The 22,091-nt window shown below is 48.3% G+C and overlaps 2 protein-coding genes across 6 annotated transcripts; one reads left to right on the top strand and one right to left on the bottom strand.

Annotated features, from left to right (window-relative positions):
- Positions 1-423: 423 nt before the first annotated feature.
- LOC104049629 (E3 ubiquitin-protein ligase RNF113A) lies at positions 424-9,394 on the top strand. The gene is made up of 10 exons (XM_064473183.1): positions 424-551; positions 867-943; positions 1,644-1,748; positions 3,165-3,272; positions 3,557-3,666; positions 3,871-3,977; positions 4,561-4,650; positions 5,535-5,628; positions 6,314-6,420; positions 6,930-9,394. The coding sequence occupies exons 1-10, from the start codon at positions 452-454 to the stop codon at positions 7,016-7,018; spliced, it is 987 nt and encodes a 328-aa protein (XP_064329253.1). The 5' UTR covers positions 424-451; the 3' UTR covers positions 7,019-9,394.
- Positions 8,148-20,548, bottom strand: STRADA (STE20 related adaptor alpha). Of its 5 annotated transcripts, none has more exons than XM_064473179.1 (13): positions 20,482-20,548; positions 20,266-20,326; positions 18,882-18,939; positions 18,003-18,031; positions 14,354-14,456; positions 13,713-13,834; positions 13,475-13,583; positions 13,230-13,353; positions 12,175-12,346; positions 11,400-11,504; positions 10,994-11,235; positions 10,270-10,312; positions 8,148-9,588 (listed from the first exon to the last, which is right to left on the bottom strand). In XM_064473179.1, exons 2-13 carry the CDS (start codon positions 20,275-20,277, stop codon positions 9,436-9,438), a joined length of 1,272 nt encoding a protein of 423 aa, XP_064329249.1. In that variant the 5' UTR covers positions 20,278-20,326; positions 20,482-20,548; the 3' UTR covers positions 8,148-9,435. The 5 variants fall into 5 exon arrangements, with proteins under 5 accessions (XP_064329249.1, XP_064329247.1, XP_064329248.1 ...); XM_064473177.1 differs by having other exon boundaries at positions 20,242-20,326; positions 20,453-20,510; XM_064473178.1 differs by having other exon boundaries at positions 20,453-20,510.
- Between the last annotated feature and the right edge of the window lie 1,543 nt (positions 20,549-22,091).

The following is a 22,091-nucleotide window of genomic DNA, read 5'->3' as shown; positions in this document are numbered from 1 at the left end:
CCCGGCCTGCGCCCACCTCGGGGTGAGCCCGTGGGGGGGGGGTGCTGGGGCTCAGCTCCTTTTCCCGTTGCTATGGCGACGCGGGAGGCCCCCGCAGCCCGCCAGACCTGGAGGCGATGGAGGGGGGTCGGGGAGGGGGACACGGGGGACCGCCGCCCTCGCCCCTCGCTGCACCCGCCCCGCCACCGGGCTCAGAGGCCGGGGGTAGGAGCCGGGGTGCCCGAGGGGCCGGCCCGGGGGGCGCCGGGGGTGCGCAGGGGAGCGGGGAGCGGCCCCGAGGGGCTCCGGTACCCCGGGACCCCCCCGCCCCTCCCGGCCCCCGCCGGCAGGGGGCGCCCTCCCGCGGAGGCGCCGCGCTCCCCGGGGCGGGGGTCAGTCCTCCCTGCCCGCAGGGGGCGCTACGCTGCGCGGCGCCGCTCTAGCCGCCGAGGGCGGTGGTGGGCGGTGCAAGATGGCGGAGGAAGGGTCGGTTTGCAGCTTCGTTTTCAAGAAGCGGGGCCCGGCGGCGGGCAGGGGTCGGCGCAAGCGGCCCAGCAGTGACCAGGAGCAGGGTGAGGGCTGGCGAGGGGTCTCGGCATGGCGCTCGGAGCCCGGCTGTTACGATAGCGTACCGTGGGGAGGCGAGGGAGGGCCTGGTGCTGCCTCGGAGGCCTCCCCGCCTGCCCCGGCCGTACCGGTGTCCGTGTGGTGGAGGGGCTGAGGGGCTCGCCTCAGGCTGTGCCCTCGTCCTCGGGGGTTCCGTCCGCCTCCCGCACCTTCCCGTGGGCGTCCCCAGCCCGCGGGCGGGGGGAGGCTGCCCGCAGAGCCTGCACTGGGGCTGGGGCCCAGCCCTCGGCCGCGCCCTGACCCTGGGCTTTACCTCTCAGAGAGCAGCGGTGACGAGGGCAGCACCGTGGTGCGGAAGGAGCGGCGGCGGGAGACCCCCAACCCCATGATCCAGAAGGTAAGGGAGCCGTAGCAGGGCTCTGTTCCACCCGAGGTGCATCTGCAGTGGCCTGCCAAGCTCTGGCTAAACGCAGTGTTGGAGTCTTGCATCCTTTGTACCTAGAATCATAGAATGCCTTGAGCTGGAAGGGACCTGCTGGGATCATTGAGTCCAGCTCCTGTCCAGGAGTCATAGGACAACCCCAACATTCACACCATGGTTCTGAGGGCCTTGCCCAAGTGCTTCTTGAATATTGCCAGGCTTGGTGCTGTCATGCCTCCCTGGGGAGCCTGTTCCAGGGCTCCCCCACCCTCTGGGGGAAGAACCTTTTCCTAATACCTAGCCTAACTCCCCTGGCACATCTCCCTACCATTCCCTTGGGTCCTGGCGTTGGTCACCAGAGAGAAGATACCAGTGCCTGCCCCTCCTCCCCTTGGGAGGAAGCTGCAGAACGCCATGAGGGCTGCGCTCGGCCTCCTCCAGGCTAAACAAAGCAAGTGCCTTTAGCTGCTCCTCGTATACAGTTTCCCCTCTAACTCCTTCACCAGCTTCATGGCCCTGCTCTGGACACTCTCCAGTAGCTTTATACCCTTAATGTACTGTGGCACCCAAAACTGCACCCAGCACTCGAGGTGAGGCCGCACCAGCGCAGAGCAGAGCAAGACAATCACCTCCCTCGACTGGCTGCAATGCAGGGCTTCTGTCTTCTTGCCCTCAGACCAGGAGATGCATGAAGGAGAGACCTGCGTACGCGCTGAGCAGCAGTGACGATGATGATCCGTCAAAGGAGATCGGAGTTACTTACAAATCAACAAGGTCGGCGGTAAGGACTGGGCAAGAATGTGGTTCTGGGTTGTGAGGTCAGGTGGGACTGGCAGATACTGCACTTTTCTGTAAAGAATTTACCTCTGCAAATGTGGGATCATTCGTTGCTTCTTTTTTGTCTATGGATGCACCTCCCTGTCCCTTCCCTCTTATTAAGAGGACAAGCACCTTGTGCTAGGTTTGTTCTGATACCTGCTGCATCTTCAGGGGGCCATTTAAGGTTGGCCTTTCACTCCTAGAGTTGGGAATTAAAACCCCACGATGCCAGTGGGCTTGCCCAACATCACACAAAATTTTCAGGAGGGGGAGCACTTGAATCAGGCTTGCCCTACTGTTGGGTTTGTGCTTTCAGTTTTAGACCATCTTGCTCCACAGAGGATTCAGGGTGACTTAGAAGGTGCTCCCATCTTTATCCTTGTGACTAGTGACGTGGTAAGAGGTACGGAGAGAGGTCATTGTTTTCCTGGGATTGATGGGTGGGGTGTCCTGGGTGTTCTGTTAACATCACCTGTGAAGATTTGGGCACAGCTCAAATTGCTCTTCCCATGACATTTTTCTCTTAATTCTCTTCTTGATCCAGTGAAGTTTTGCGCATTAGTATGAGCCAGGGCAGGATATAAGTAGGATTAAAAGCATGTATCAACACATGTTCCCCTTCAGACCTATGTCCTTATTGTCTGTGTTTCTGTATAAAATGAGAATAATGCCTAACTCTCCCCAGTCAAAGCTGCAGGGTCAGACCGAGGTCTCTTTGTCACATTAGAGATCAATATGAATATAACCGTGTGCTGTAATTATTCACCACTTTGGCTGCTGCCAAGGGGGCCAGCGTATTGTTAGTCCTACTTGCTGTAGGAGAGTGGGAAGGTAGCAGGAGGAGATGACAGCTTTAGGGCTCCAGAAGCTTTTGGCACATAAGTTGGATTTGGTTTTAATTAAGGTTGGCCGTAATTGTTCTTCGGTTTCTGCGCAGCTGTTCCTGAAGATCTGATAAAACCTAGGCATAGGTACCTGTTCAGTCCATCAAAGAGGAATCTAAACCAGACCACTGTGTTACAGCTGAATGCAAGCCACCCACAGCTGGGTTAAAAGTTCAGGCATAACATCCAGTGTGTAGGCGGGATGGTCTCATGATTGAAGTGTAGGGCATGGGGGACCTGAGTTGAGCTTCCAGCTAAGCCGAGGCCAAGTGTGAAGGAGTAAAGTAAGGACAAGTGTTTCCTGCAAGCACTAGGCTGAATCCAGCCCATGGGAGATTTTCTCTGGCAGGTGTCAAGGGAAGGTAGAAAGTAGTGGAAGGTAAAGCAGGCCACGTCCTGCATTTGCTCTGTGACCAACCCTTCAGGTAGCCAAGGAGCTCTCTGTCTTGTACAGGGTTTTTTTTTCACTATTGTCACAAGTCCTTGCTTTTCAGAAACCTGTTGGCCCAGAAGACATGGGAGCTACAGCAGTGTATGAACTGGACACAGAGAAAGAGAAAGATGCCCAGGCCATCTTTGAGCGCAGCCAGAAAATCCAGGAGGTGAGTCAGCCTTGCTCTGTAAGAGTTTGTGCTCTAAAGCGGGAGTACCTGTGCTTTATTCATCCCCTTCCGCACACCAAGAAGAGTTTGAGTCTCTCCCTCCCTGGAAATTTGAGAAGCCAAGAGTACAACCCTTGCAAATAGGGGGAATTTTCTGGCTTTATTGGCATCTTGGTATTAAGGCAGGCAGGGCTGGGAAGGGAGACTGCTGTCAGAGTAGCAAGAGGTAATGTGTGTCATGAAGCTTTCCTGTTTCTTAATCACCTTTCTTTTTGCTTTCCTAGGAGCTGAGAGGAAAGGAAGATGATAAAATTTACCGTGGTATTAACAACTACCAGAAGTATGTGAAGCCCAAAGACACATCAATGGGAAACGCCTCTTCAGGAATGGTCAGGTAGGTTGGGATGAGCCTTAGAGGGCTGGGACCACAGAGGAGCTCAGGCACCATCCCCAAAGGCACCTGTTTGGGGCTTGAACTTTGCCGTTACTGCCAGCTTCTCTCTGTCTAACGAGTCCGGTGTCTGGTTCTGACCAGGCCCCCAGGGGCCTTCTCCACTGCAGCTGCGCAGCCAGCCTGAGCCTTCTCCCACCCTTTCAGAAAAGGACCCATCCGAGCTCCGGAGCACTTGCGGGCCACGGTGCGGTGGGATTACCAGCCCGACATCTGCAAGGACTACAAAGAAACTGGGTTCTGCGGCTTTGGAGGTGAGTGGATCTTGCGTGCAGCTAAACACATGCTGTGCCAGATCTGCAAAGGGATCCAGTCCAGCTTGTGATGCCGTGTTTGTGGCGCTAAGAGGTGCACTTGCTGACCTACAGGCACCTGTTTGCAGAGCTGGTGTGTGATGCTGATGCAAAGATGTTTTATGTAACATTTTTGTCATTTGCGTCGGCCCTTCTGAAAGCTGACGGCCTCTAATCAGGGGTTATAAGAGTCCTGGGAGGGACACCTGGGATGTTCCAGTGACCCACATTCCCACGGGTATTCTGGCCACTGAGGCCATGTGAGGGATGGGATTTCCTGTTCCTTATCTTGCTTCCCTCGTGTGCAAATGCTGGAACTGTCGCTGTGGCACACAGAGAATGATCCTTGCAGCCTGTCAATCCTGAGAAGGATTCTGTGCCTGCTCCGGGAGCTTGGCGCTGCCCTGGAGCACAGGTGGGCGGGGAAGCAATCAGGTTTCACCTTCTGCTGGGCAAAGTTCAGGCTGCCCCTGAAAGAGGTGTCCTGTTAACACTCTACCCTGCACAGCCTAGCTGTTAATGCCTCTTTCTTTGTGCTGCTCAGACAGCTGCAAATTCCTCCACGACCGCTCGGACTACAAGCATGGCTGGCAGATCGAACGGGAACTGGACGAAGGCCGGTACGGAGTCAATGGTACGGCACCACCCCTCTGCTCTCCCTCTCCCTAAGCTAATGGTGGATGAGGCTACCAGGTCCTGCCTTTGATTATGCCCTGAAGCGAACATGACTTAGGGATATTGGATCACTAAGAATGAAATTAGTCCTTTGCTGTTTCAAGCTGCATGGGTCATGGATTGAATTAATATTAGACAGAAAGGACTCTATTCCAAAGCTGTGGAACTTCCTGCTGCAGGATAACCTTAGGGCCAGTAACCGCTGACATTGCTGAGGAAATCTGCTGCTTTCAGATAACAGACTGCTACCCGAGAGAATTATTTCCTCTGGCTCTCTATAACAGGACTGCAGTGCTGTTGTATAGGTCCCAGCAGTGAGCTGTGTGGAGCCGGGGAGATGTGACCATCTCTTGCCCCCGGATACCCAGGAGGCGGGATGCTTTCATGCTACGTCACATCATTATTTCTCACTCACAGCGTCTGTAGCTGCAGCTCAAGGCTCATGAGTGTTGCTCATGAACTGCCGTGCAGCTGCGGGGAAGAGAGTGATCTCTGTTCAGTTGGAGCCAAAGAGTTTGGCAGCTGGTTTGGAAGAGAATCTGAAAAATAGGAGGGGGCTGGATGTTATGTCTCTTTATAGCATAGCAGGTGGGCGAGGTAGAAAAGAATTTGCTCTTGTGAGATGAGCAACAAGCACGCTGGCTTATTAGACCTAATTATATCTCAGTCCCACATGTGTTACTGACATCAGCAACACCCAGATGCCAGAGCTCTATTGTTTCCAGGAGAGATTTAATCCCACCTGCTCTGCTGTCTCCGTATTTAATATTTCATGCCCCACGCATGGGCTGGTCTGGCTGCCTCTACTCTTTCTCCAGTCTGGTTAACTTTCCTCTTCTGCAGACGAGGAAAACTATGAGGTGAGCAGCGATGAGGAGGATATGCCTTTCAAATGCTTCATCTGCAGAAGTTCCTTCAAGAACCCCGTGGTCACCAAGTAAGCGGTTGTTTTTGGCATGAGAGGCCAAGTGTCTGCTGTCAGTCCAGTTCACTAGTAGTTCACTGTCGAGGCAAATACCAGCATTGCCCACAGGCTGGTGGGTGGAACCTGCTTGTTGTCTCTGTGGCTTTCTGGTGGGTGAGGAAATCCTCTGATAACCAGGGAGTCTCATAACAGCACATGGAGCATCTCCTTGGAAGGGATCGCAAGGCTTTGGTGTCTGAGCACCTTTCAGACTTCCACAGATGCTGCCTCATTACATCATCTCCCCCCTTAACGTGGAGATTTTATGTTCATGCCTTCATTCCTCCTGGACAATGAATGGCGGGCTGTGTTGTGTGAGCAGAGAGACAGAAGCATGGAAGCTAAGAGCTTGCCAAGGATGAGGAGCAGGCTGGGGGCAGTGTGCACATGATGCACTGCCCTGCCAGCCCTCTCCCACACTGCTGGCTCTCTTGCTGGGTACCTGGTGCCTGGAAGAGCTTACTGGTGGCTCTGTGTCGTCACTCCACATCAGTGAAGCAATGCTGAAACACCTTTCACGGGGACAATGCTGCAGCGGAAGCTCTGCATGCAGCTCACTTTTGCATCCCCCGGGGACCAGTAGTCAATCACTTCTAACTCCTAGACACAGCGATTGTATCATCTGGTGACTTGCAGTGACATCTGTGTCTCTGTACAGGTGTAGGCACTACTTCTGTGAGAGTTGTGCCCTCCAGCACTATCGCAAATCCCAGCGCTGCTATGTCTGTGACAAGCAAACCAATGGAGTCTTCAACCCAGCAAAAGGTAACGGGCACGTGGGGGAGAGGGGGCTTTCAGAGGCAGCAGCTGGAGCCGCAAAGGCCCCAGCTCCTGAGGTGTCGTCTTGGTGTCGGGCCTGGCCCTGAGCTGGAGCTCACAGCTCTTAGTGTCTCCTGGCACTAAAGCAAGCTCTGCCAGCAGCCAAGTCAGGGCCTGGGTGACTCCATAGGTGCACAATGAGCAGCTGAGCTTGCCCTGATGGGGAGCTTGGGGAGCCTGGCTTCTGTTTGAGGGTAGTGGGGATGCGTTGCAGAGGCAGCAGCTTGCCTGGTGCTTGAGTTGGCAGGTCAGTAATGCACTGATGGCGTCTATGACTGTAACGTCCGATGCCCTGGATTCAGCAGGTGGTGGTAGCTCCTAGCTGAGCCTTTATGTGTGCAAGTGGCTTTTTGGGAGCTGCCCTGGTTCTTGCAGAGATGCGTGGGCACCTGGCTTTGGTGTGGGACAGCCCCGGCACCTGGAGTCTCATCCTGCCTCTTCCTGTTTTTTTTCAGAGCTCATGGCAAAATTGGAAAAGCACAAAGGGGAGGAAGAGGAGGAGGAAGAGCAACAACATTCAGACCACAGAGAGAATCCGCAATAGCAGAGCACCCTGTTTTTGTATCTAGCTGAATAAAGTTTTCATGTGAAGAAGAAACAAAAAAAGCTCACAGCAGTTGCCTTGGGGCCAGCAGCTGTAGCCAGTGCTTCTCTATCCACCCAGCAGCTACTAGACTGTGCCGGCCTCCTTGGTTGCTGCTCTGTGAAGGCACAGGACACAACAGGTAAGGTCAGGCTCAGGAGTTGTGGCAGAGCATGGCTGTCTGCTACCACTGGGACCCCAGCACTTGCCTCCAACTGCAGCAGTGGGCCTAGGGAAGGAGATGGTGAAGACTACGTTCAGTTACATCATAACTTCCTTTTTTAACCAAGGCGCTGCTGTTTCACTCCTAATTGCTCCGATCCCACTTGCTTCCTGCTGCTGCATAAGCATAAAACTATCTCTAAGGTAATTTAAGTCCATAATCTATGAGCACGTAGCAAGCTGAAAGCATGGAAGCAGATGAGAAATATTAGCTTGCATCAAGTTCATCCTTCACCCTAAAAATGCCGACTCATGGGAAAGCAGGCTAGAGCGCTGCAGTGATTTGTTCCAGCCCAGTGTATTCCCTCCTGTCTGTCCTGCCTGCCTTGTGGGTCCTAGGAGACTTCAGGAGAGGCTTAGAACTTCAGTGGGCAACACACCTCTTGAGTTGTCCCTCTTCTGTGAGGAAAGCCATCTCTTCCAAACCATCACGCAGTCCCAAAGGTTTTATGCTGAGCAAGCAGTATTGTGCTTTTTCTTGCTTTAAGTACCAGCAATTCAGTCCCGGCCCAGGCTTGTGGGAGAGGGATAAGGCTTTTCACAAGCTGGATACTTCATTAACAAGCTCAGAAATTAAGATCTGCTTACTATAATAAAATTAAATCAGGAGCCAAACTTGACCCTAGGGAGGAAGTAGCCCTTACAACCACCCCTGCTCTGGGAGAATGCATTCTACTGAAGCTGTCAGAAAGGAACAAGAGCAGCTGATGCAGCGTCTTGCTTTAGTTGAATTACATCTTTGAAACACGAAGGCAGCTGCAGGTAACTCTGCTGAGCTGTATGAAAGTAGGTGACGAAGAGTAAGCAGGCACAGCCAGCCTGTGTCAGTGTTTGTGATCCATTTCATCACCCTGCAGAAACAGCAGACTTAAAAAACTTCAGAAATATTTTATTTGTTTTGGCAAAAAACTAGAATAACAAACTTTATCTGGGTTCAAGTACAGTTTATAAACACAAGAAGGACCTGTTGCCAGCACCACTACGCCCATCAATGACACCTACAGGACTGGTTTCTCAGTGCTTCGTTAAAGAGCAGAAAGACCTCTAGCACCCATGGTCCTTGGAAAGGTCAAACTAAAAACCTTAAATACACCTCCAAAAAACAAATAGCATGGACTGGGGGAGCTGCCACAGCAGCAGGGCAGAGCCACACAGCCATGAATGCCAGGGAGCCGGGCAAGAAGCTTGCTTTTACCGGTCGTTCAGTCAGGGAAGGCAGAACAGCAACGGTAGTGGAAGGCTTAAGATCAGTTCTGTACGTGACACTCAGAGGAGTCACGAGCAAGAGGATTTTGCATGAAAGTCAACTTTTCCTCTGTGCCAGGGTAAGTCACTGAGAACAAGATGGGAGGAATGTTACGTGCTGTGTAACCAACCCAGCTAACAGGAGGCTCAACTGGATGTGCTGTGGGGCGAAAAGAGCTGGTACGTTGCACAGGCATACGCTTGCTTTGGTGAGCCAGGCAGCCATGGGAGGAGAGGCTGGAATGCCCTGTCTGACCTGGAGTTCAGAGTGCTCAGCATCAAGTGAGAGGGGTCTCGTCAAAAGCCATCTCCAGAACTGGAAAAGAAGAATCCAGTGCTGCAGAGGAATGCCCAATGCAGCGAGCATGCCTGGAATGGGGTTGTCCTCAATCTCCCATTTTCCATCATAAAGCAGTGTCTGAATTTAAGAACATTCTCCTTTTCTCCACCCTCAAAAGTTACCCTGTGACAACACTCTCTGACTAGAATGCCCAAAACGAAGAGCTGCCTGCCTCCCCTTAACTCTAAGGCACCCTTAAAAGAGAAAGAACCAAAGAGGGTAGGGACATGCACCCTTCAACTGTGATATGAGGAAGCCAGTGATTTTTAGAAAAACATAAATACTAAACACTCAACCCATTTGAGTGATCTAGCAGTGCTCAGCTGTGTGAACTGGGGCTCTGGACACTGCAGCACTGGGAACACTCCACAGCTCCTTGGGGTTGGTAATTTTCCAGCTCAGGTCTATCCAGCTGTTTCCAGGCTACCTCCTAAGTAAGCTAGCAGTTGAAGTGCCTTCCCAAGGACCTGTAAACTCTTCTATGCATAACATTCATCACCTTTCATGAACAGGACCAATAAATTACAATGTCCAGAAAGCTCCTCCAGAACCAGGTATAGTCCCTGTTTTTCTAGAATTCCCAGTCATCCACATCCAGCTGCTCCAGGTTTGATACCAGCCCAAAAATGCCACTGGGATCCTGGGGCCGTGTTCCTTCAAAATTGGTGATTGGGGTGACGGGGCGCAGAAGTTCAGGGAGTGCTTCAGAAGCGCGGCGCTTGATCTGCACAGAAAAGAGAGAACTGGGCTGCTGAAACGTTCCCCCACGCTTGCACACCACAGTCAAGCAACAACAAGGTGTGGTTATAGGCAGAAAGTAAGAAAACTACTATCCTCCTGCCTGCACTGAGGGACACGCAGGGCTTTTGCACTGCATCTTGTAACGCAGCGCTTTGCATGCAGCCTGTTCAGCAGCACGTGGGTGCTCTGGTCCTGATGCTCAGTAAAACACCACTAGCAGCAAAGCACGAACAAGCCAAACAAATCATTTCAGGGGCAGGAGAGCCTCTGCCTCTTCCCACACCAGGGCTGGGGCTCACCAGCCTGCCGCACAAGTGTAAGCAAGGCACGCGTCACCTCAGCCTGGTCTCAGTTAGGACCAGCTTAGGACTGCCTTGCGCCAGTACTCAGTAGCCTGTGGGTGAAAAACTGTTCTGGCAGACAGGACAGGCAGATTTACATCCTCTGTTTAGATAAGGAAGAGATGGTTTGAAACAGTCCATCCACCTCTGAGGACAACGTGAAGATCAACGAGCTGCACTACAATTAGTCACCAGACTAACCTAATCCTTCCAGATCACGGAAAATTCAGCAACTCAACATTCCCACCCTCAGGTTCAGTGACACAGCAAGACAACTCAGAAAAGCCACTGTTGTTTATCCGCAGATTAAATTAGTTCCTTACCTGCTTGAAAAAGGGATGATTAAGCAGCGTGCCTGCGCTTGGCCTGTAGAAGGGAGTTGGAATAAAGTAACCACATAAGAAAATGCGTCTGCATTTAAAGTCAGGTAAAGGAAGAAAGAAAAGACCAGGGTCTTTCCTGCCTCCCTCATTCCTCAGCTATAGGATACCTCCCTCTTGTAACCAGTAGCACTGTTTATTAGGTTCATGTGATGTTTTATGCAAACAGTTCAACCGCCTTCTGTGCAAGTTACCTCCTTGCACACCCCAACATTTGGTCAAGCAAAAGTTTCTGAACGGTGTAGTACATCATGGCTAAAGACAACCTTACACGCACCACAGAGCAAAACACAGTTCTTGATCACTTCCCATCGTTATTCTCTGCTGGCTGAAGAGCAGACATTTGCAGTGATGGAAACTGGATAAACACAGTCTCACAGAGACCAGAAATTCAAGTTGTTCAGTTTATCTTCCTGATGTGTAGCACTACTCCACCCCCCAGCGAAGGCTGCAAAGTAATTCTTCAGGCCGTCTTACAGGAAGTGCTCCAAGTGTTAACACTGCTCTTGTTTTACATACTTGGACTGCTTTTCTCAAAGGATGGAGCACATCCTCACTCCACTATGCTTTTGGAAAGTAAACTTTGAATAACCTCTGCTGGCTTTCTCAGTTTAATCTGCCCTAGAATAGTGGAGGTCTGTGAAGAGCAGCTTCCACCCGGCTTTACCTGAAATCAGGGTTCCGCTGGAGGCACTGCTCTACAAAGTTGTGGAAGTAGGTGGAGAAGGTCCGAAGATAAGGGTGCAGGGTTGGCTCCCCATTGGCCGCTCTCACATTGCTAATAGCCATGCTCTCACCCATCCCATAGTTAGCACTCGAACGGGAGGTTTTCATAGTCAGTTCATCAGCAGGAATTGTGGTGGTGTCTAGCAGGCAGGGAACAGTTCCATTCAGCTTTTCCAAGAGCATCTGGAAGAGAAGGGGCATAAGCAACATCACACAGAGAAAGACTAGGCAGTTAAGATTTCTCATTCAGGCAGGCACGGCACCCTCCTGTCTTCACACCCCAGCAGAGCAAAGCAGTTCCATGCGCCAGGATGAAGGACGAGAAAGGAACAGCTTTTAAACCTCACCTGAGTAGAAGGCATGTCTTTAAACGGTACGTGACCATTTGCCAGCTCGCAGGCTGTTATCCCTACGCTGTAAATGTCAGATTTTGCATCGTAACCCTGGAGATTCTAGATGAAAAGGAAAAGAAAAATTAGCCTTGTGGACTTAGGTGTGATTGCGCGGGCAATAGCCACGATTCAATACGCAGAACAGCAAACCCAAACAGTTAGAGCAGAAACAGTACAACCCACATAAAGGCTGGTATATTGTGGTGGTGGTTTTGTTGTTTGTTAAAACTCAGAGTTAAGGGCAGCATCTATTTAACTGTAATCAGCCAGCTAGGAGGGATGGCATCCACCTTAGGGTAACTGGCATCTAATGTAACGCTTCGCTAGTGGGAGAATCTGTAGAGGTACCTACAAGATAACTATTTATCAAACAGATCAAAGTCTACCCACTCGCCCTGTGCCCACTCCAAATCTGGTTCCTATAGCCTCTCCCCTTCCCTTTCCTGGCATCCACACACCTCCCTCTGGAGGGAAAGAAAAGACAATGTTGTAACATGGGCTTCTCAGCAGTTGCCCCTTTTGACAGGAATACAGGTTTCCCCTTGCTGGGGGTCACTGGTTTTAAGGTAAAAAGGATAGAAAAGGATAGAGCTCATCACAAGAAAAAGCAACTCTTGTGGCTTTTGTCCTGTGTCCCCCTCCCACACCCCCCAAACATGCCAGAAGAATTCAGAAAATTATACAGAGATACCATATATCACTAAAAACTAGCAGGTTTTTTTAAACACACCTGCTGCAAGACTTCAGGACTGAGCCAAGGCAGGACTTTGATGCTGTATTTGGGAAAGTCATGAACGACTTTGAGTCGCTGCCCATGGTTGATCATACTTAGATTACTTCGCAGGCCAGAGAGGTACACCTTCCCATCTACAGAGATCAGGATATGGCTGGCTTTTACGCTCCTGAAAAAAAGTAAAAATAGTCAGGTTCTCTGGCCTCAAAGGAGTTACGTTCCTTACAGCTTTCCCAGGAAGACGTAGTGCAGAAGAGCACTGCAAAGGATTTAAAGCAAGCATAGGTAAGCTGGATTTCTTTTACAGTACATACAATAAAAGCAGTAACCACTAACGACCTAGAACTTTCAGCATTTGAAATTTATTCTCACAACAGAAGGATGTATCAAAGAAGAACAAAAATATGCTAAGGGATAGAGACAATGATTTAGAAAGATTAAGAGAAGTTGTAGTACTTATGAGAAATTCATCCTTAGTGAGCACCTACAGAAAGGATAAAAGCTTACTCTCCTGGGCAGCTCACTATGTGGAGCAATACTTGGTCAGCCTCCTACCGGGAGGCTGAGACTCCTAACGACCATCCGGAATGCTGTGCAAAACCCCTCCTACAAACATTATTAGAATTCTCTTCACCCGCTTTGCAGGTTCCCAAAGAAAGTTTCTGTGGCAAGGAGGAACGCAGGACTAAAGGTTGCAGACCCAGGACCTCCCACAGTAACAGGGCAAATCCCCACCACCACCAGTCTCAATTTGGAGACTATCGATACTATCCGAACAGAGCTGTAGCAAGTCAGCCGGGCAACATGAGCTGCGGTTCCGATTTTAGCTACACGGTGGTCTTTGGTATAAGTTTGTCCCACAGTGATGCTTTTAAGCAGTTTAAAAAGACCAACGGTATCATTTCCCACAAGTATCAAACTGGCTTGTTCTACCAGCAAAGTAATACAAAACTGCATCTCTTGAACTATCCAGTCTGATCTAACGATGAGTAGCATTTCTGAGAACTTCCAACAAAAGGAAAATGGATTGCCTTCTTTTGTTTTTTAAATACCTGTGTACATAGCCCATATGGTGGATGTAGTCAAGTGCCTTCAGTACACCTTGGAGGATATATGCAATAGCCAGTTCACTCATCCCATCCATAAAATGGGTACAGATTAAATCTTTTGCAGAACCTAAAAAGAAAAACACAACTACTCTTAATTGGTCAGAAAAAAAAACCCAAGGATACTTCACCTCTTAAAATTCATTTCCCAGAATATGATGGTGAGACAAAGGTGTTCCCTCTCCACCTACCATAGGCCATGAAAGATGTCACTACCCACAGCTCATTGTCCGCTATGAAAGTTGCTTTGTATGGCACAATGTTTGGGTGGTTGAAGAGCTTGGAAACATGAAGTTCCCCCTGAAATAAAAAAAGATATTTTGATTCAATTTAGTAAATGCAGAAATACAAATACAGTACTGATGAGCGCTGCTCTTTCTGTCTGTCCTCTCCTAAACTTGCATTATGGTATTAGTGGATTCATGTTACCTGCAAGAATGTGACCATTTCATTTGTGCAGGCCTCCAAGTTCACTCTTCTGACTGTGACATACTCTGCTGTGGGTTTGTACCTGGCCAGGTTCACAACCATCAAGTCTTCAAAGCCTCTGCCTGAAAGAAAAGGCATTAAAGCTTCAGCAGTATTTCTGGAACCACGCACTTCTGGAGAACTCCTCCAGCCCTTGACCCTTAAAAAACCTTTACACTCATTTACTGAAGCTATTTTTGGCCTCGTGAAAAAGACTAATCGTCCCGTCAGATACCACCTTCCTTGGCACGTATCCCATTGAAAAATCCTCCTAGCCAGTAATGTTATCCTGTCTTTCAAGTTCAGAACTGAAGCAGAAACAAAACGATGAGGCCACAGCCCCATCAAGGACAGGGACAGTTTCAGGCTGCTTCTGCTGACTTCGAACTTCACTCAGTATCACTAACCCACCACACGCCTCTTTCAGTTGAAAGCCTCCAGGGTTGGCATCTCATTTTTTATTCAAGTGATTTTAAAAATCAAAGAGGACAGGCATTTAATGTCAAAAACAAGCAATCAAGCAAGCAAAGGTCAACAAATCTGCAGAAGTTATTTTCTTTACAAAGTATACTTCCGATCCTCCAGCCCACTAGTAGTATTACCTATGATAGTGAGCAACTCATAACAGCTGCTGTCTGGTAGGAAGTTGCTCATGGTGTCCCTTTTGGGGGAAGAAGCTATCGACTCGGAGCTCGCCTCATTTGTCTGGGGGGGGCGGAAAAATAAAGTCAGGTCAAAAGAAATAAAGATCACGTGCTAGAAAGTCATCTGCTCCTTATATTATCGCACACCTCAAAATAATAAAACAGTACCAAATAGAGAAGAGATAATTTAATAGCTGTTAAAATAATTTTAAATAGTTATTTGTCAATTGAAATCCAGGAGATGCCTCATTTCAGAAGATCCAGATATCTGTGTTTCAAAACATGTAACCATAACAGGTAGGTTCGTAATTACTGTAAGCTCAAATTTCTTTAGGAATATTTGGATAAAGCCAATTACTATTCCCCAGGACAGCTTAAGCACTCCTTTATAGGAACTACCTTTCTCCCACTAATTACAAACTCCCACACCACCATCCTGTTGCCTGAGCAAAGGCCAAAGGAAAACTTGTTTATAGCCCTTCTCTGCACTGTGGCAGTCAGCATTCCTCTCTGATGTTGGGGCTTCTGGTCTGCAGCTGCTTATCAGTGATAAGACCAGCACAGCTGAAGCTGCTTAGCTGTATGGTGGAAGTCATGAACCAGCTTAGCCCAGGATATGAAGATCAGACACATATGAAAAGGGAAGCTCCAAATGAAAGCAAAAACTTGACTGCAAAGCATTAGTGCTTACAGGAAAGAGAAAAGAAAAAAAAAAAAAGAAGAAAAAGGCCCCACAGCGCACAGGGAAGCAGCACTCCCAAGCCTCTCCTCACTACACCTGACATAAAGCTACCTGCTTTATTTATACACACATACATCTTTCCAAGGAGGATTTTGCAGAAGACAAACTTCGATGTTCTTGCAAGTTCCATTATACCTTCCAACTCCCTCAAACTTCCAAAGTCACAAGGAGAGCACTCTAATGGGGAACCAAATTTATTTGGTGTCTAAGACCAGATTTAGTTATGTCAAATTTCCAGGACATTAACTGCTCCTGACATTTGGAACTCCAGCTCATTTCTTCCACCTCATTCTTCATCAACTGCAAATGCCCTTTATCAGACCTTTTCTCATGGTACATGAAGCAGAAAAGGCTTGTTCATTGTCCTAGAGTGACAGCAAATTCTTTTTCCATCGCCGAAAGAGGAGAAACAACACAGTGACAGCTGAAAAACAAGGAACTTGCTGGTCTACGCTCAGTCCAGGGTGCGACGAGCACAGACATGAATTTGCTGTAAATCACCTAAGTACACTTTGTGAATAAATAGTCACACTTCCCAAGTTCCACCTTTTCAACTGACTTTGAACAGCACAGATTTTACCTCCCTTTGCCTACTTTTGAATTAGGGATCTCTTTCAGTTAAGGGAAAAGGCAAAACTTAAGATCTGTGAACAGTGCTATGGTGTAATTTCAGCTCAAACAGCTCTAGCGCAGCAACTCAGCCCTTTTCGGAATAGCTAACCCTGAGATCCCAGCAGCCCCAAATCCTTCACTCTAGTTGTAACGCCACAGAGTGCTGTTCCTTGGCTAAGAACAGGCGGCAACTTTCCATTCACAATGTCAAACTTCTGTTAAAGATGCCTGTCAATTCTGATCGCAGTTGTATCTTTCATTACTTCCCCCAGCAATTTCACAGAGTCCTGTCAACAGCAAGACTGCCAGGAGAGACACACAGGCAGATGGAAACCTCTGAAGCATAAAGGCACCACCAAAGAAATGAAAGCAGGAAGCTCTGATAAGCAGCGTTATGGAGCAATGACAGCTGGTGAAACACTGAGCAATATGTAAGTGGTTTGCTTTATTAAAGTCCACTCCAGATACAGCAGAAGCCAACAAAACAGATGCAAAAAATATTAAAGAAATTTAATCTTATTAATGGTGTAGGCTGTTTCAACAGTAATGGAAAAAAATACCATAAATTCCCTTTTTACAGGTCTTCCAATATATCAGAGGTCTTCACTCACCTCTCCTCTTGTTAGCAGTGACCAATAACTGAGAGTTAATGCAAAAGGAGCTCTACCAGAAATTTATCAACATCATACAAGAGTTAAAAAAAAAAAAGTTAAACTGAAATGTCATTTATGAAATTCTGCAAAAAAGCTCCTCAGTGGTTTCACACAGGACAACTTTTGGTGTATGGTCAAAAGCAAAAGCAGCTACAAAATGAAGTCACATATGGCTAGCTTTTATGGCATGACATTCATTAGGAGCTAGCTTTCCAGCTTGTTGATCTGATTTTAATTTGAGATACATTTGAGAAAACAATGTTGCCTTTGAAAGGCAACTACTGTTACAAATGCCGTAAGGAAATCAGGTATGCGATGCTCACAAGAATCAGCATTTGCCAAATGATGTTCATCTGCATTAGGAAGAGGGGATGTCATTTGTGTTCTGCTGCCTTCCTTCTCCACCTCCTCACTCCCTCGCTTCCAGTACGAGCAACAAAAACTTTCCTCCCACGCCTCACCCCAAATTATTTATCTTTTTCTATAGCCTTGCTGGAAAAAGTAAGCTTTTATTTAAACGTAAAAATCAAAAGAAGAGTCAGCAATACCACCGCAGAGGTGACCAACCCCAAGTGAATACGTTAACAAAACAGATGCTAATCTGAATTCGCCTCCAGTCCAGCATATGCGTAACACTCAGCAATTTTAAAAAAGGTGTGAATTTACTTGACTTTATACAAAACATTCCACATATATCTCACATTTTCAGCTTGCTTTGTGCCAGTAAATTACAGACACTGGCACAAAAATCAATTATAAGCAGCTTGAACTGACACAGTTATAATCAAATCACACTTATTCATGTTTGTAATTAGCTTAAACTAGAGCAACACCTGCACACAGAAATATTTCAATATGGTGCGGGTAGGAGGGAAATCATTTAGACAAATATATTGTACCGTAAGTTGTGTTGTTCTGTGAGCACTGTTCATTATGACGAGATAGTGTGCAATCAGGGCCTGCAGAGCAAAAACCACCACGGTAAAGTTTTCAACTGCCATGATTTGGCTGTATGTTTCTGAACAGACATCCCATGTTTGCAGGTTATTTTATGCATGGAATTGGCTCAGAAGACGACCAGACAACAGGAGGTTAAGGTCACCTCAAACTGAAAATTACACGATGTTTGGTTTTGATGTTGGAGCCTCTGTTGTGGCTGCTCTACAGAGAAGAGAAAAATCAGCAGCAGTGTGTTCTGACGGCAACACTGGTTTTGAATGGCCAACATAAAATGTTTTGGGCCTAACTTTCAGAAGTCCCATAAACTAACCTCTTCCTTTTATTCTAAAAGGGAGCTATAAGAGATTAGCATCTCTGAAGAATCAGATCTAAGTTACCTCAACAAAGAGGCCCCCCGGGGGATGGGGGACGACGACACAAATACAAATCCAAGAGATTAAGTTTAAAGTTTTGACTTGTCGCGTACAGTTTGAAAGCCACACACCAAAATCTCCACTCCAGGGTGAAACCTGTTTCCACACTTGTAGAGCTAAATATAGAGATGAAATATATAACTAAGATAAAAAGAAAAATCAAACTTCCACAAGGAATAATCTCCATGCAATGAACCACAGCACCACAGCCTGCAACAGTCACTTACTTTTCTCCGAGAGTCACCCGGAGGCTGCTCTGGAGTAAAGAAATTAATTGTTCACCATGTTGTGTTCAACAGATACCCATTAAAAATATAGTTGGAAAACTGAGTAACCCTGCATGATACTGTTCGATACCAAATACATACAATTTTTTTTTTAAGACAAAGCCATTTAATTTACATAGAAGGTTGCAGCACTAAAAATCAAATTGTAGTACAAGTACGGGAATTAAAGAGATTCAAGAAGTGCTGCTGTTCATACATTCAGCATAAATGTAACATGACCAATTTTTTTATTATACCTCTTGACACATTCAAAAACGACATCTCTACTTCGCTTGAATACGGAATAAACTATTGAAAGTTTATTTAAAGTAGTGGAAATTCTTCCACGTCACCTGGAGAGCTCAAGATCTAGATATCTCTCCTATGCTCCGATCACCTATGTCACCAATCGAGAATCCTGCATCCTAGCGGGCAACTGCGTTTGCTATACACAAAGAACAGAAATCAGCATTCCTGCAGGCACGCTGGCGAGCGATCCGTCTCAAAATGCATTTTTACCCAGAAAATTATAATTAACCTTCCCAAAGCCCAAATCTATCTTTTGCATAGGAGAAAAGTGGTGGTGTTAAGAAAAACAGAATGCGGGATCTGAAAAATAGCACTGCCATCAACAGGAAACTGATTGCCAAGTAACTTGCTAGATCTTGGACACTTCCATATTAACTCTATATGGTTAGCCAGCCTGACTGACCAGATCTGGTGCTACAAACAGATTTCTTCATCTCCTTTTCTGTTAAGATACATATTTACAACCAAATTAACAGACCTTGCAGCTAAAATAAAACATTTCTAACATCATCTAATGAGAGGAAAACTTACCTCCAAACAGTTCGAACTCTCTTAAGCCCTCAACAATGAACTTTTCAGACACCCACCGCTGAAAGAAAAAAACAAACACCCCCCACCCCCCCCGATAATTAGTTATTCCATCCAGAGACAAGTTTCTTTTCCCCCTCCCCCACAAAAACCATAAGAGAATCAGGACACTTCAAGGATTCTGCTGTGGTCTGAAACAGATTAGCTGCAACATGGGAGCTACAGCCTTACTTTGGACAAGGATATTCTTTTCTTGGTGCCACTCCGATGGCAAGCGCCCAGCAACCACACGGGTGCTACTGCTTTTCCTGACCAGCATGCACTTTGCAGTAAAGTTAACATAATTTTAGGTCATTCGTACAAGAACCTTTATACGTGCACATACAGCAAAACCAATAAGCATGCTACAACTCCCTTATAGAGGCGTAAAAGAGCTGTTTTCTTTGGGTGTAACAGGTGCAAAAAAAGTTTCAACTATTTATAATGATGTGATACCTTAGAGAATTTAAATATTTTGGCTATATATCTATCGACTGAATGGAAAATTAGAACATATTTTAAAGCTGTTGTTCTCTTCCAGGATTCATGCTTAAAATCCACAGCAAGCATTAGGTCGTACAGAGAAATGCTTCTACCACTCAACTCAACTCTGTGATTCAAAGAAAAAAAATATATACGTGCACACATAACACACAATGCAATATGCAATTTTAGGCTTGCAGAGCATTGATCATGAAGTTAGCATTAAATAAACAATCACAAACATTCCCACGTTAGAATTTGTCTACTCAGTTAAATAACTGAAAAAAAAAAAAAATAGCTTATGTGGTTTAGTGCGAGGGCAGCCAGTCCTAGAAAGCACCAACGAGTCTTTAGGTGACGATGACTCTGAACTCCTGTATAACAATACCATTTTAGGGCGTTAAAAGTGGTTTCTCACATGAAACTTCCTCACTTTAAAATGCAGAATTAAACGAAGCCGTTGCGTTTAACCTTCCACGCTAAGTTTCGGGAAAGAACCACAAACAGAAACCGTCGGTAGTGCGACACAGGTGAGGCAGTAACTTCTTAAAGGTATGAAATGCTGAGCGTTACCGCACGTTTTCTTACGGCGACGCTCGTTCCGAAGCCCTCGCACCGCAGGCAGAGGAGATACAGGCGTGCAGCGATACGTCCTGCGGCGCAGGGGACTGCGAAGGAGCACCGGGCTCGCGCGCCGCCCCCCTGCCGCCCCACCAGCGCGCCTTCGGGTGACTGCGGGGTGCTTTCCAGGAGGCCGGCCCCGCCGCGGGGGCACGAGCGCAAGGCGGGCTCTACCGACACGCCGGCGTCTGAGGGAAGCTGGAAGGCGTTCAACACTCACCCTAATCCGCTCGGGTTTACTTACAAGAAAAGACATGGACTCCGCGTTTGCGTTACCACAGGCAGCTCGCGAAAGGACGGGCAACCTGCAGGCACGAGAGCGGGTCACCCCCTCACGCCGAGCCCGGGCCGGGAGGGCCCCGCCGGGGCAAAGCACACACACCCCCGCCCCCGCCGGACCCCGCGACCCCCGGCCCCCCCCGGCCCCTCACCCGCTCCTCAGCCTGCGGCCGCCGCTCACCGGCAGGAGACGCTGCGCCTCTGACGCCAGCACGCCGACACGTGACTCAGGCGCTGGCGGGTCGCGGCGCGCGCGTGACGTCACCCCCCCGAGGTACCCGCGCGCACGAAGAGCGGGAAGCGGCCGGCGCCATGTTGGCTCTCTCAGAAAGCGGTCGAGGCGTCGTCCCTCGCCGGTGCCGCTGCGGGCCTGCACGGCCCCCTCCTTATGGAATCACCGAATCATCCAGGTTGGAAAAGACCTCTAGGATCAGCAAGTCCAACCGTCACCCCAACACCCCCCTGGCCTCCTAAACCTTGTCCCCAAGTGCCACGTCTACGTTTTGAACACCCCCAGGGATGGTGACTCCACTGTTGTAAATAACTAAAGGGTTAAACTTGCAGCTTGAGCCAGTATTAACATGAACCCACATCCTGAAAAATACAAACAACTCAATGAGCCAACTTAAGAAAGGAATTCAAAAGTTCACAAGCTGAGAAACTTCAAGGACTGATAACAGAAAGAAACATTCTCCCACGAGGAAGATAGAGGGATGCCAAACCGAGGGATTGAGAGCAGCCCTGAGGAGAAGGACTTAGGGGTACTGATGGACAAAAAGATGGGCATGAGCCAACAGCCCAGAAAGCCAACCGTATCTTGGGCTGCATCAAAGGAAGCGTGGCCAGCAGGGCAAGGGAGGTGATTCTGCCCCTCTGCTCTGCTCAGACACCCCTGCAGTTCTGCATCCAGCTCTGGGGTCCTCCTCACAGAAAGGACATGGAACTGAAGCCACAAAAATGCTCCGAGGGCTGGAGCACCTCTCCCCTGAGGACAGGCTGGGAGAGTTGGGGTTGTTCAGCTGAGAGGAGAGGGGAAGGGAGACCTTATTGTGGCCTTTCAGTACTTGAAGGGGGACTATAGGCAGGATGGGGACAACCTCTTTAGCAAGGCCTGTTGTGACAGGACAAGGTGGAGTGGTTTTAAACTACAGGAGGGTAGATTTAGACTGGATAGAAGGAAAACATTTTTTACAATGACAGTGGTGAAACACTGGAATGGGTTGCCCAGGGAGGTTGTGGAGGCCCAATGCCTAGAAACTCTCGAGGTCAGGTTGGATGGGGCTCTGAGCAACCTGATCTAGTTGAAGGTGCCCCTGCTCACTGCAGAGGGGTTGGACTAGATGGCCTCTAAAGATCCCTTTAACCCAAACCATTCTGATTCTATGAAAAATGACAGCAGTGAGAGTCACAGTAACTGGGGAAAAGCAATTCCGGCAGGGGGAGATTCCAACCACCAACTCGACTGAGGGATGAAAGGACTAGCCCCCCACTCCTCTTGAGCATGCAGAGTGAACTAAAAATCACACTGTAGCTTTAACCTTAAGCAAAGGAGATACAGACCAACAGAAGAACAGGATGCTCAGTCAGGTCAATGATTATGTATTAGATAGTTGTGGTGCATTAACTTTAATGTATAAACGTCAAAAATGAACTCCAGCAGGTGTGCAAGTTAGGTGGAGGGACCCCCAGAACATCCATGCTGCAATAAAGAGAATGCCTGCTTAATGCTGCATTGGTGTTAAGAGGTTTATTCCCAATTTCGGTGACTCCACCACCTCTCTGGGCAGCCTG

The sequence above is a fragment of the Phalacrocorax carbo genome, chromosome 25 (genome assembly GCF_963921805.1).
Source record: "Phalacrocorax carbo chromosome 25, bPhaCar2.1, whole genome shotgun sequence".
In the NCBI taxonomy this organism is placed as follows: Eukaryota; Metazoa; Chordata; class Aves; order Suliformes; family Phalacrocoracidae; genus Phalacrocorax; species Phalacrocorax carbo.
This window is presented reverse-complemented; position numbering and strand designations above follow the sequence as displayed.

What these genes read in the sequence shown, in the direction of transcription:
- LOC104049629 (XM_064473183.1), top strand. Translation starts at nt 452, where the DNA reads ATGGCGGAGGAAGGGTCGGTTTGCAGCTTCGTTTTCAAGAAGCGGGGC. An exon ending in CCAACCCCATGATCCAGAAG is followed by an intron (nt 944 to 1,643) that starts GTAAGGGAGCCG and finishes TCTTGCCCTCAG; the next exon opens with ACCAGGAGATGCATGAAGGA. An exon ending in AGGCCGGTACGGAGTCAATG is followed by an intron (nt 4,651 to 5,534) that starts GTACGGCACCAC and finishes CCTCTTCTGCAG; the next exon opens with ACGAGGAAAACTATGAGGTG.
- STRADA (XM_064473177.1), bottom strand. Translation starts at nt 20,277, where the DNA reads ATGTCTTTTCTTGTAAGTAAACCCGAGCGGATTAGG. An exon ending in CATATGGGCTATGTACACAG is followed by an intron (nt 12,347 to 13,229) that starts GTATTTAAAAAA and finishes ACTTTTTTTCAG; the next exon opens with GAGCGTAAAAGCCAGCCATA. An exon ending in CAGCGGAACCCTGATTTCAG is followed by an intron (nt 10,313 to 10,993) that starts GTAAAGCCGGGT and finishes TCCCTTCTACAG; the next exon opens with GCCAAGCGCAGGCACGCTGC.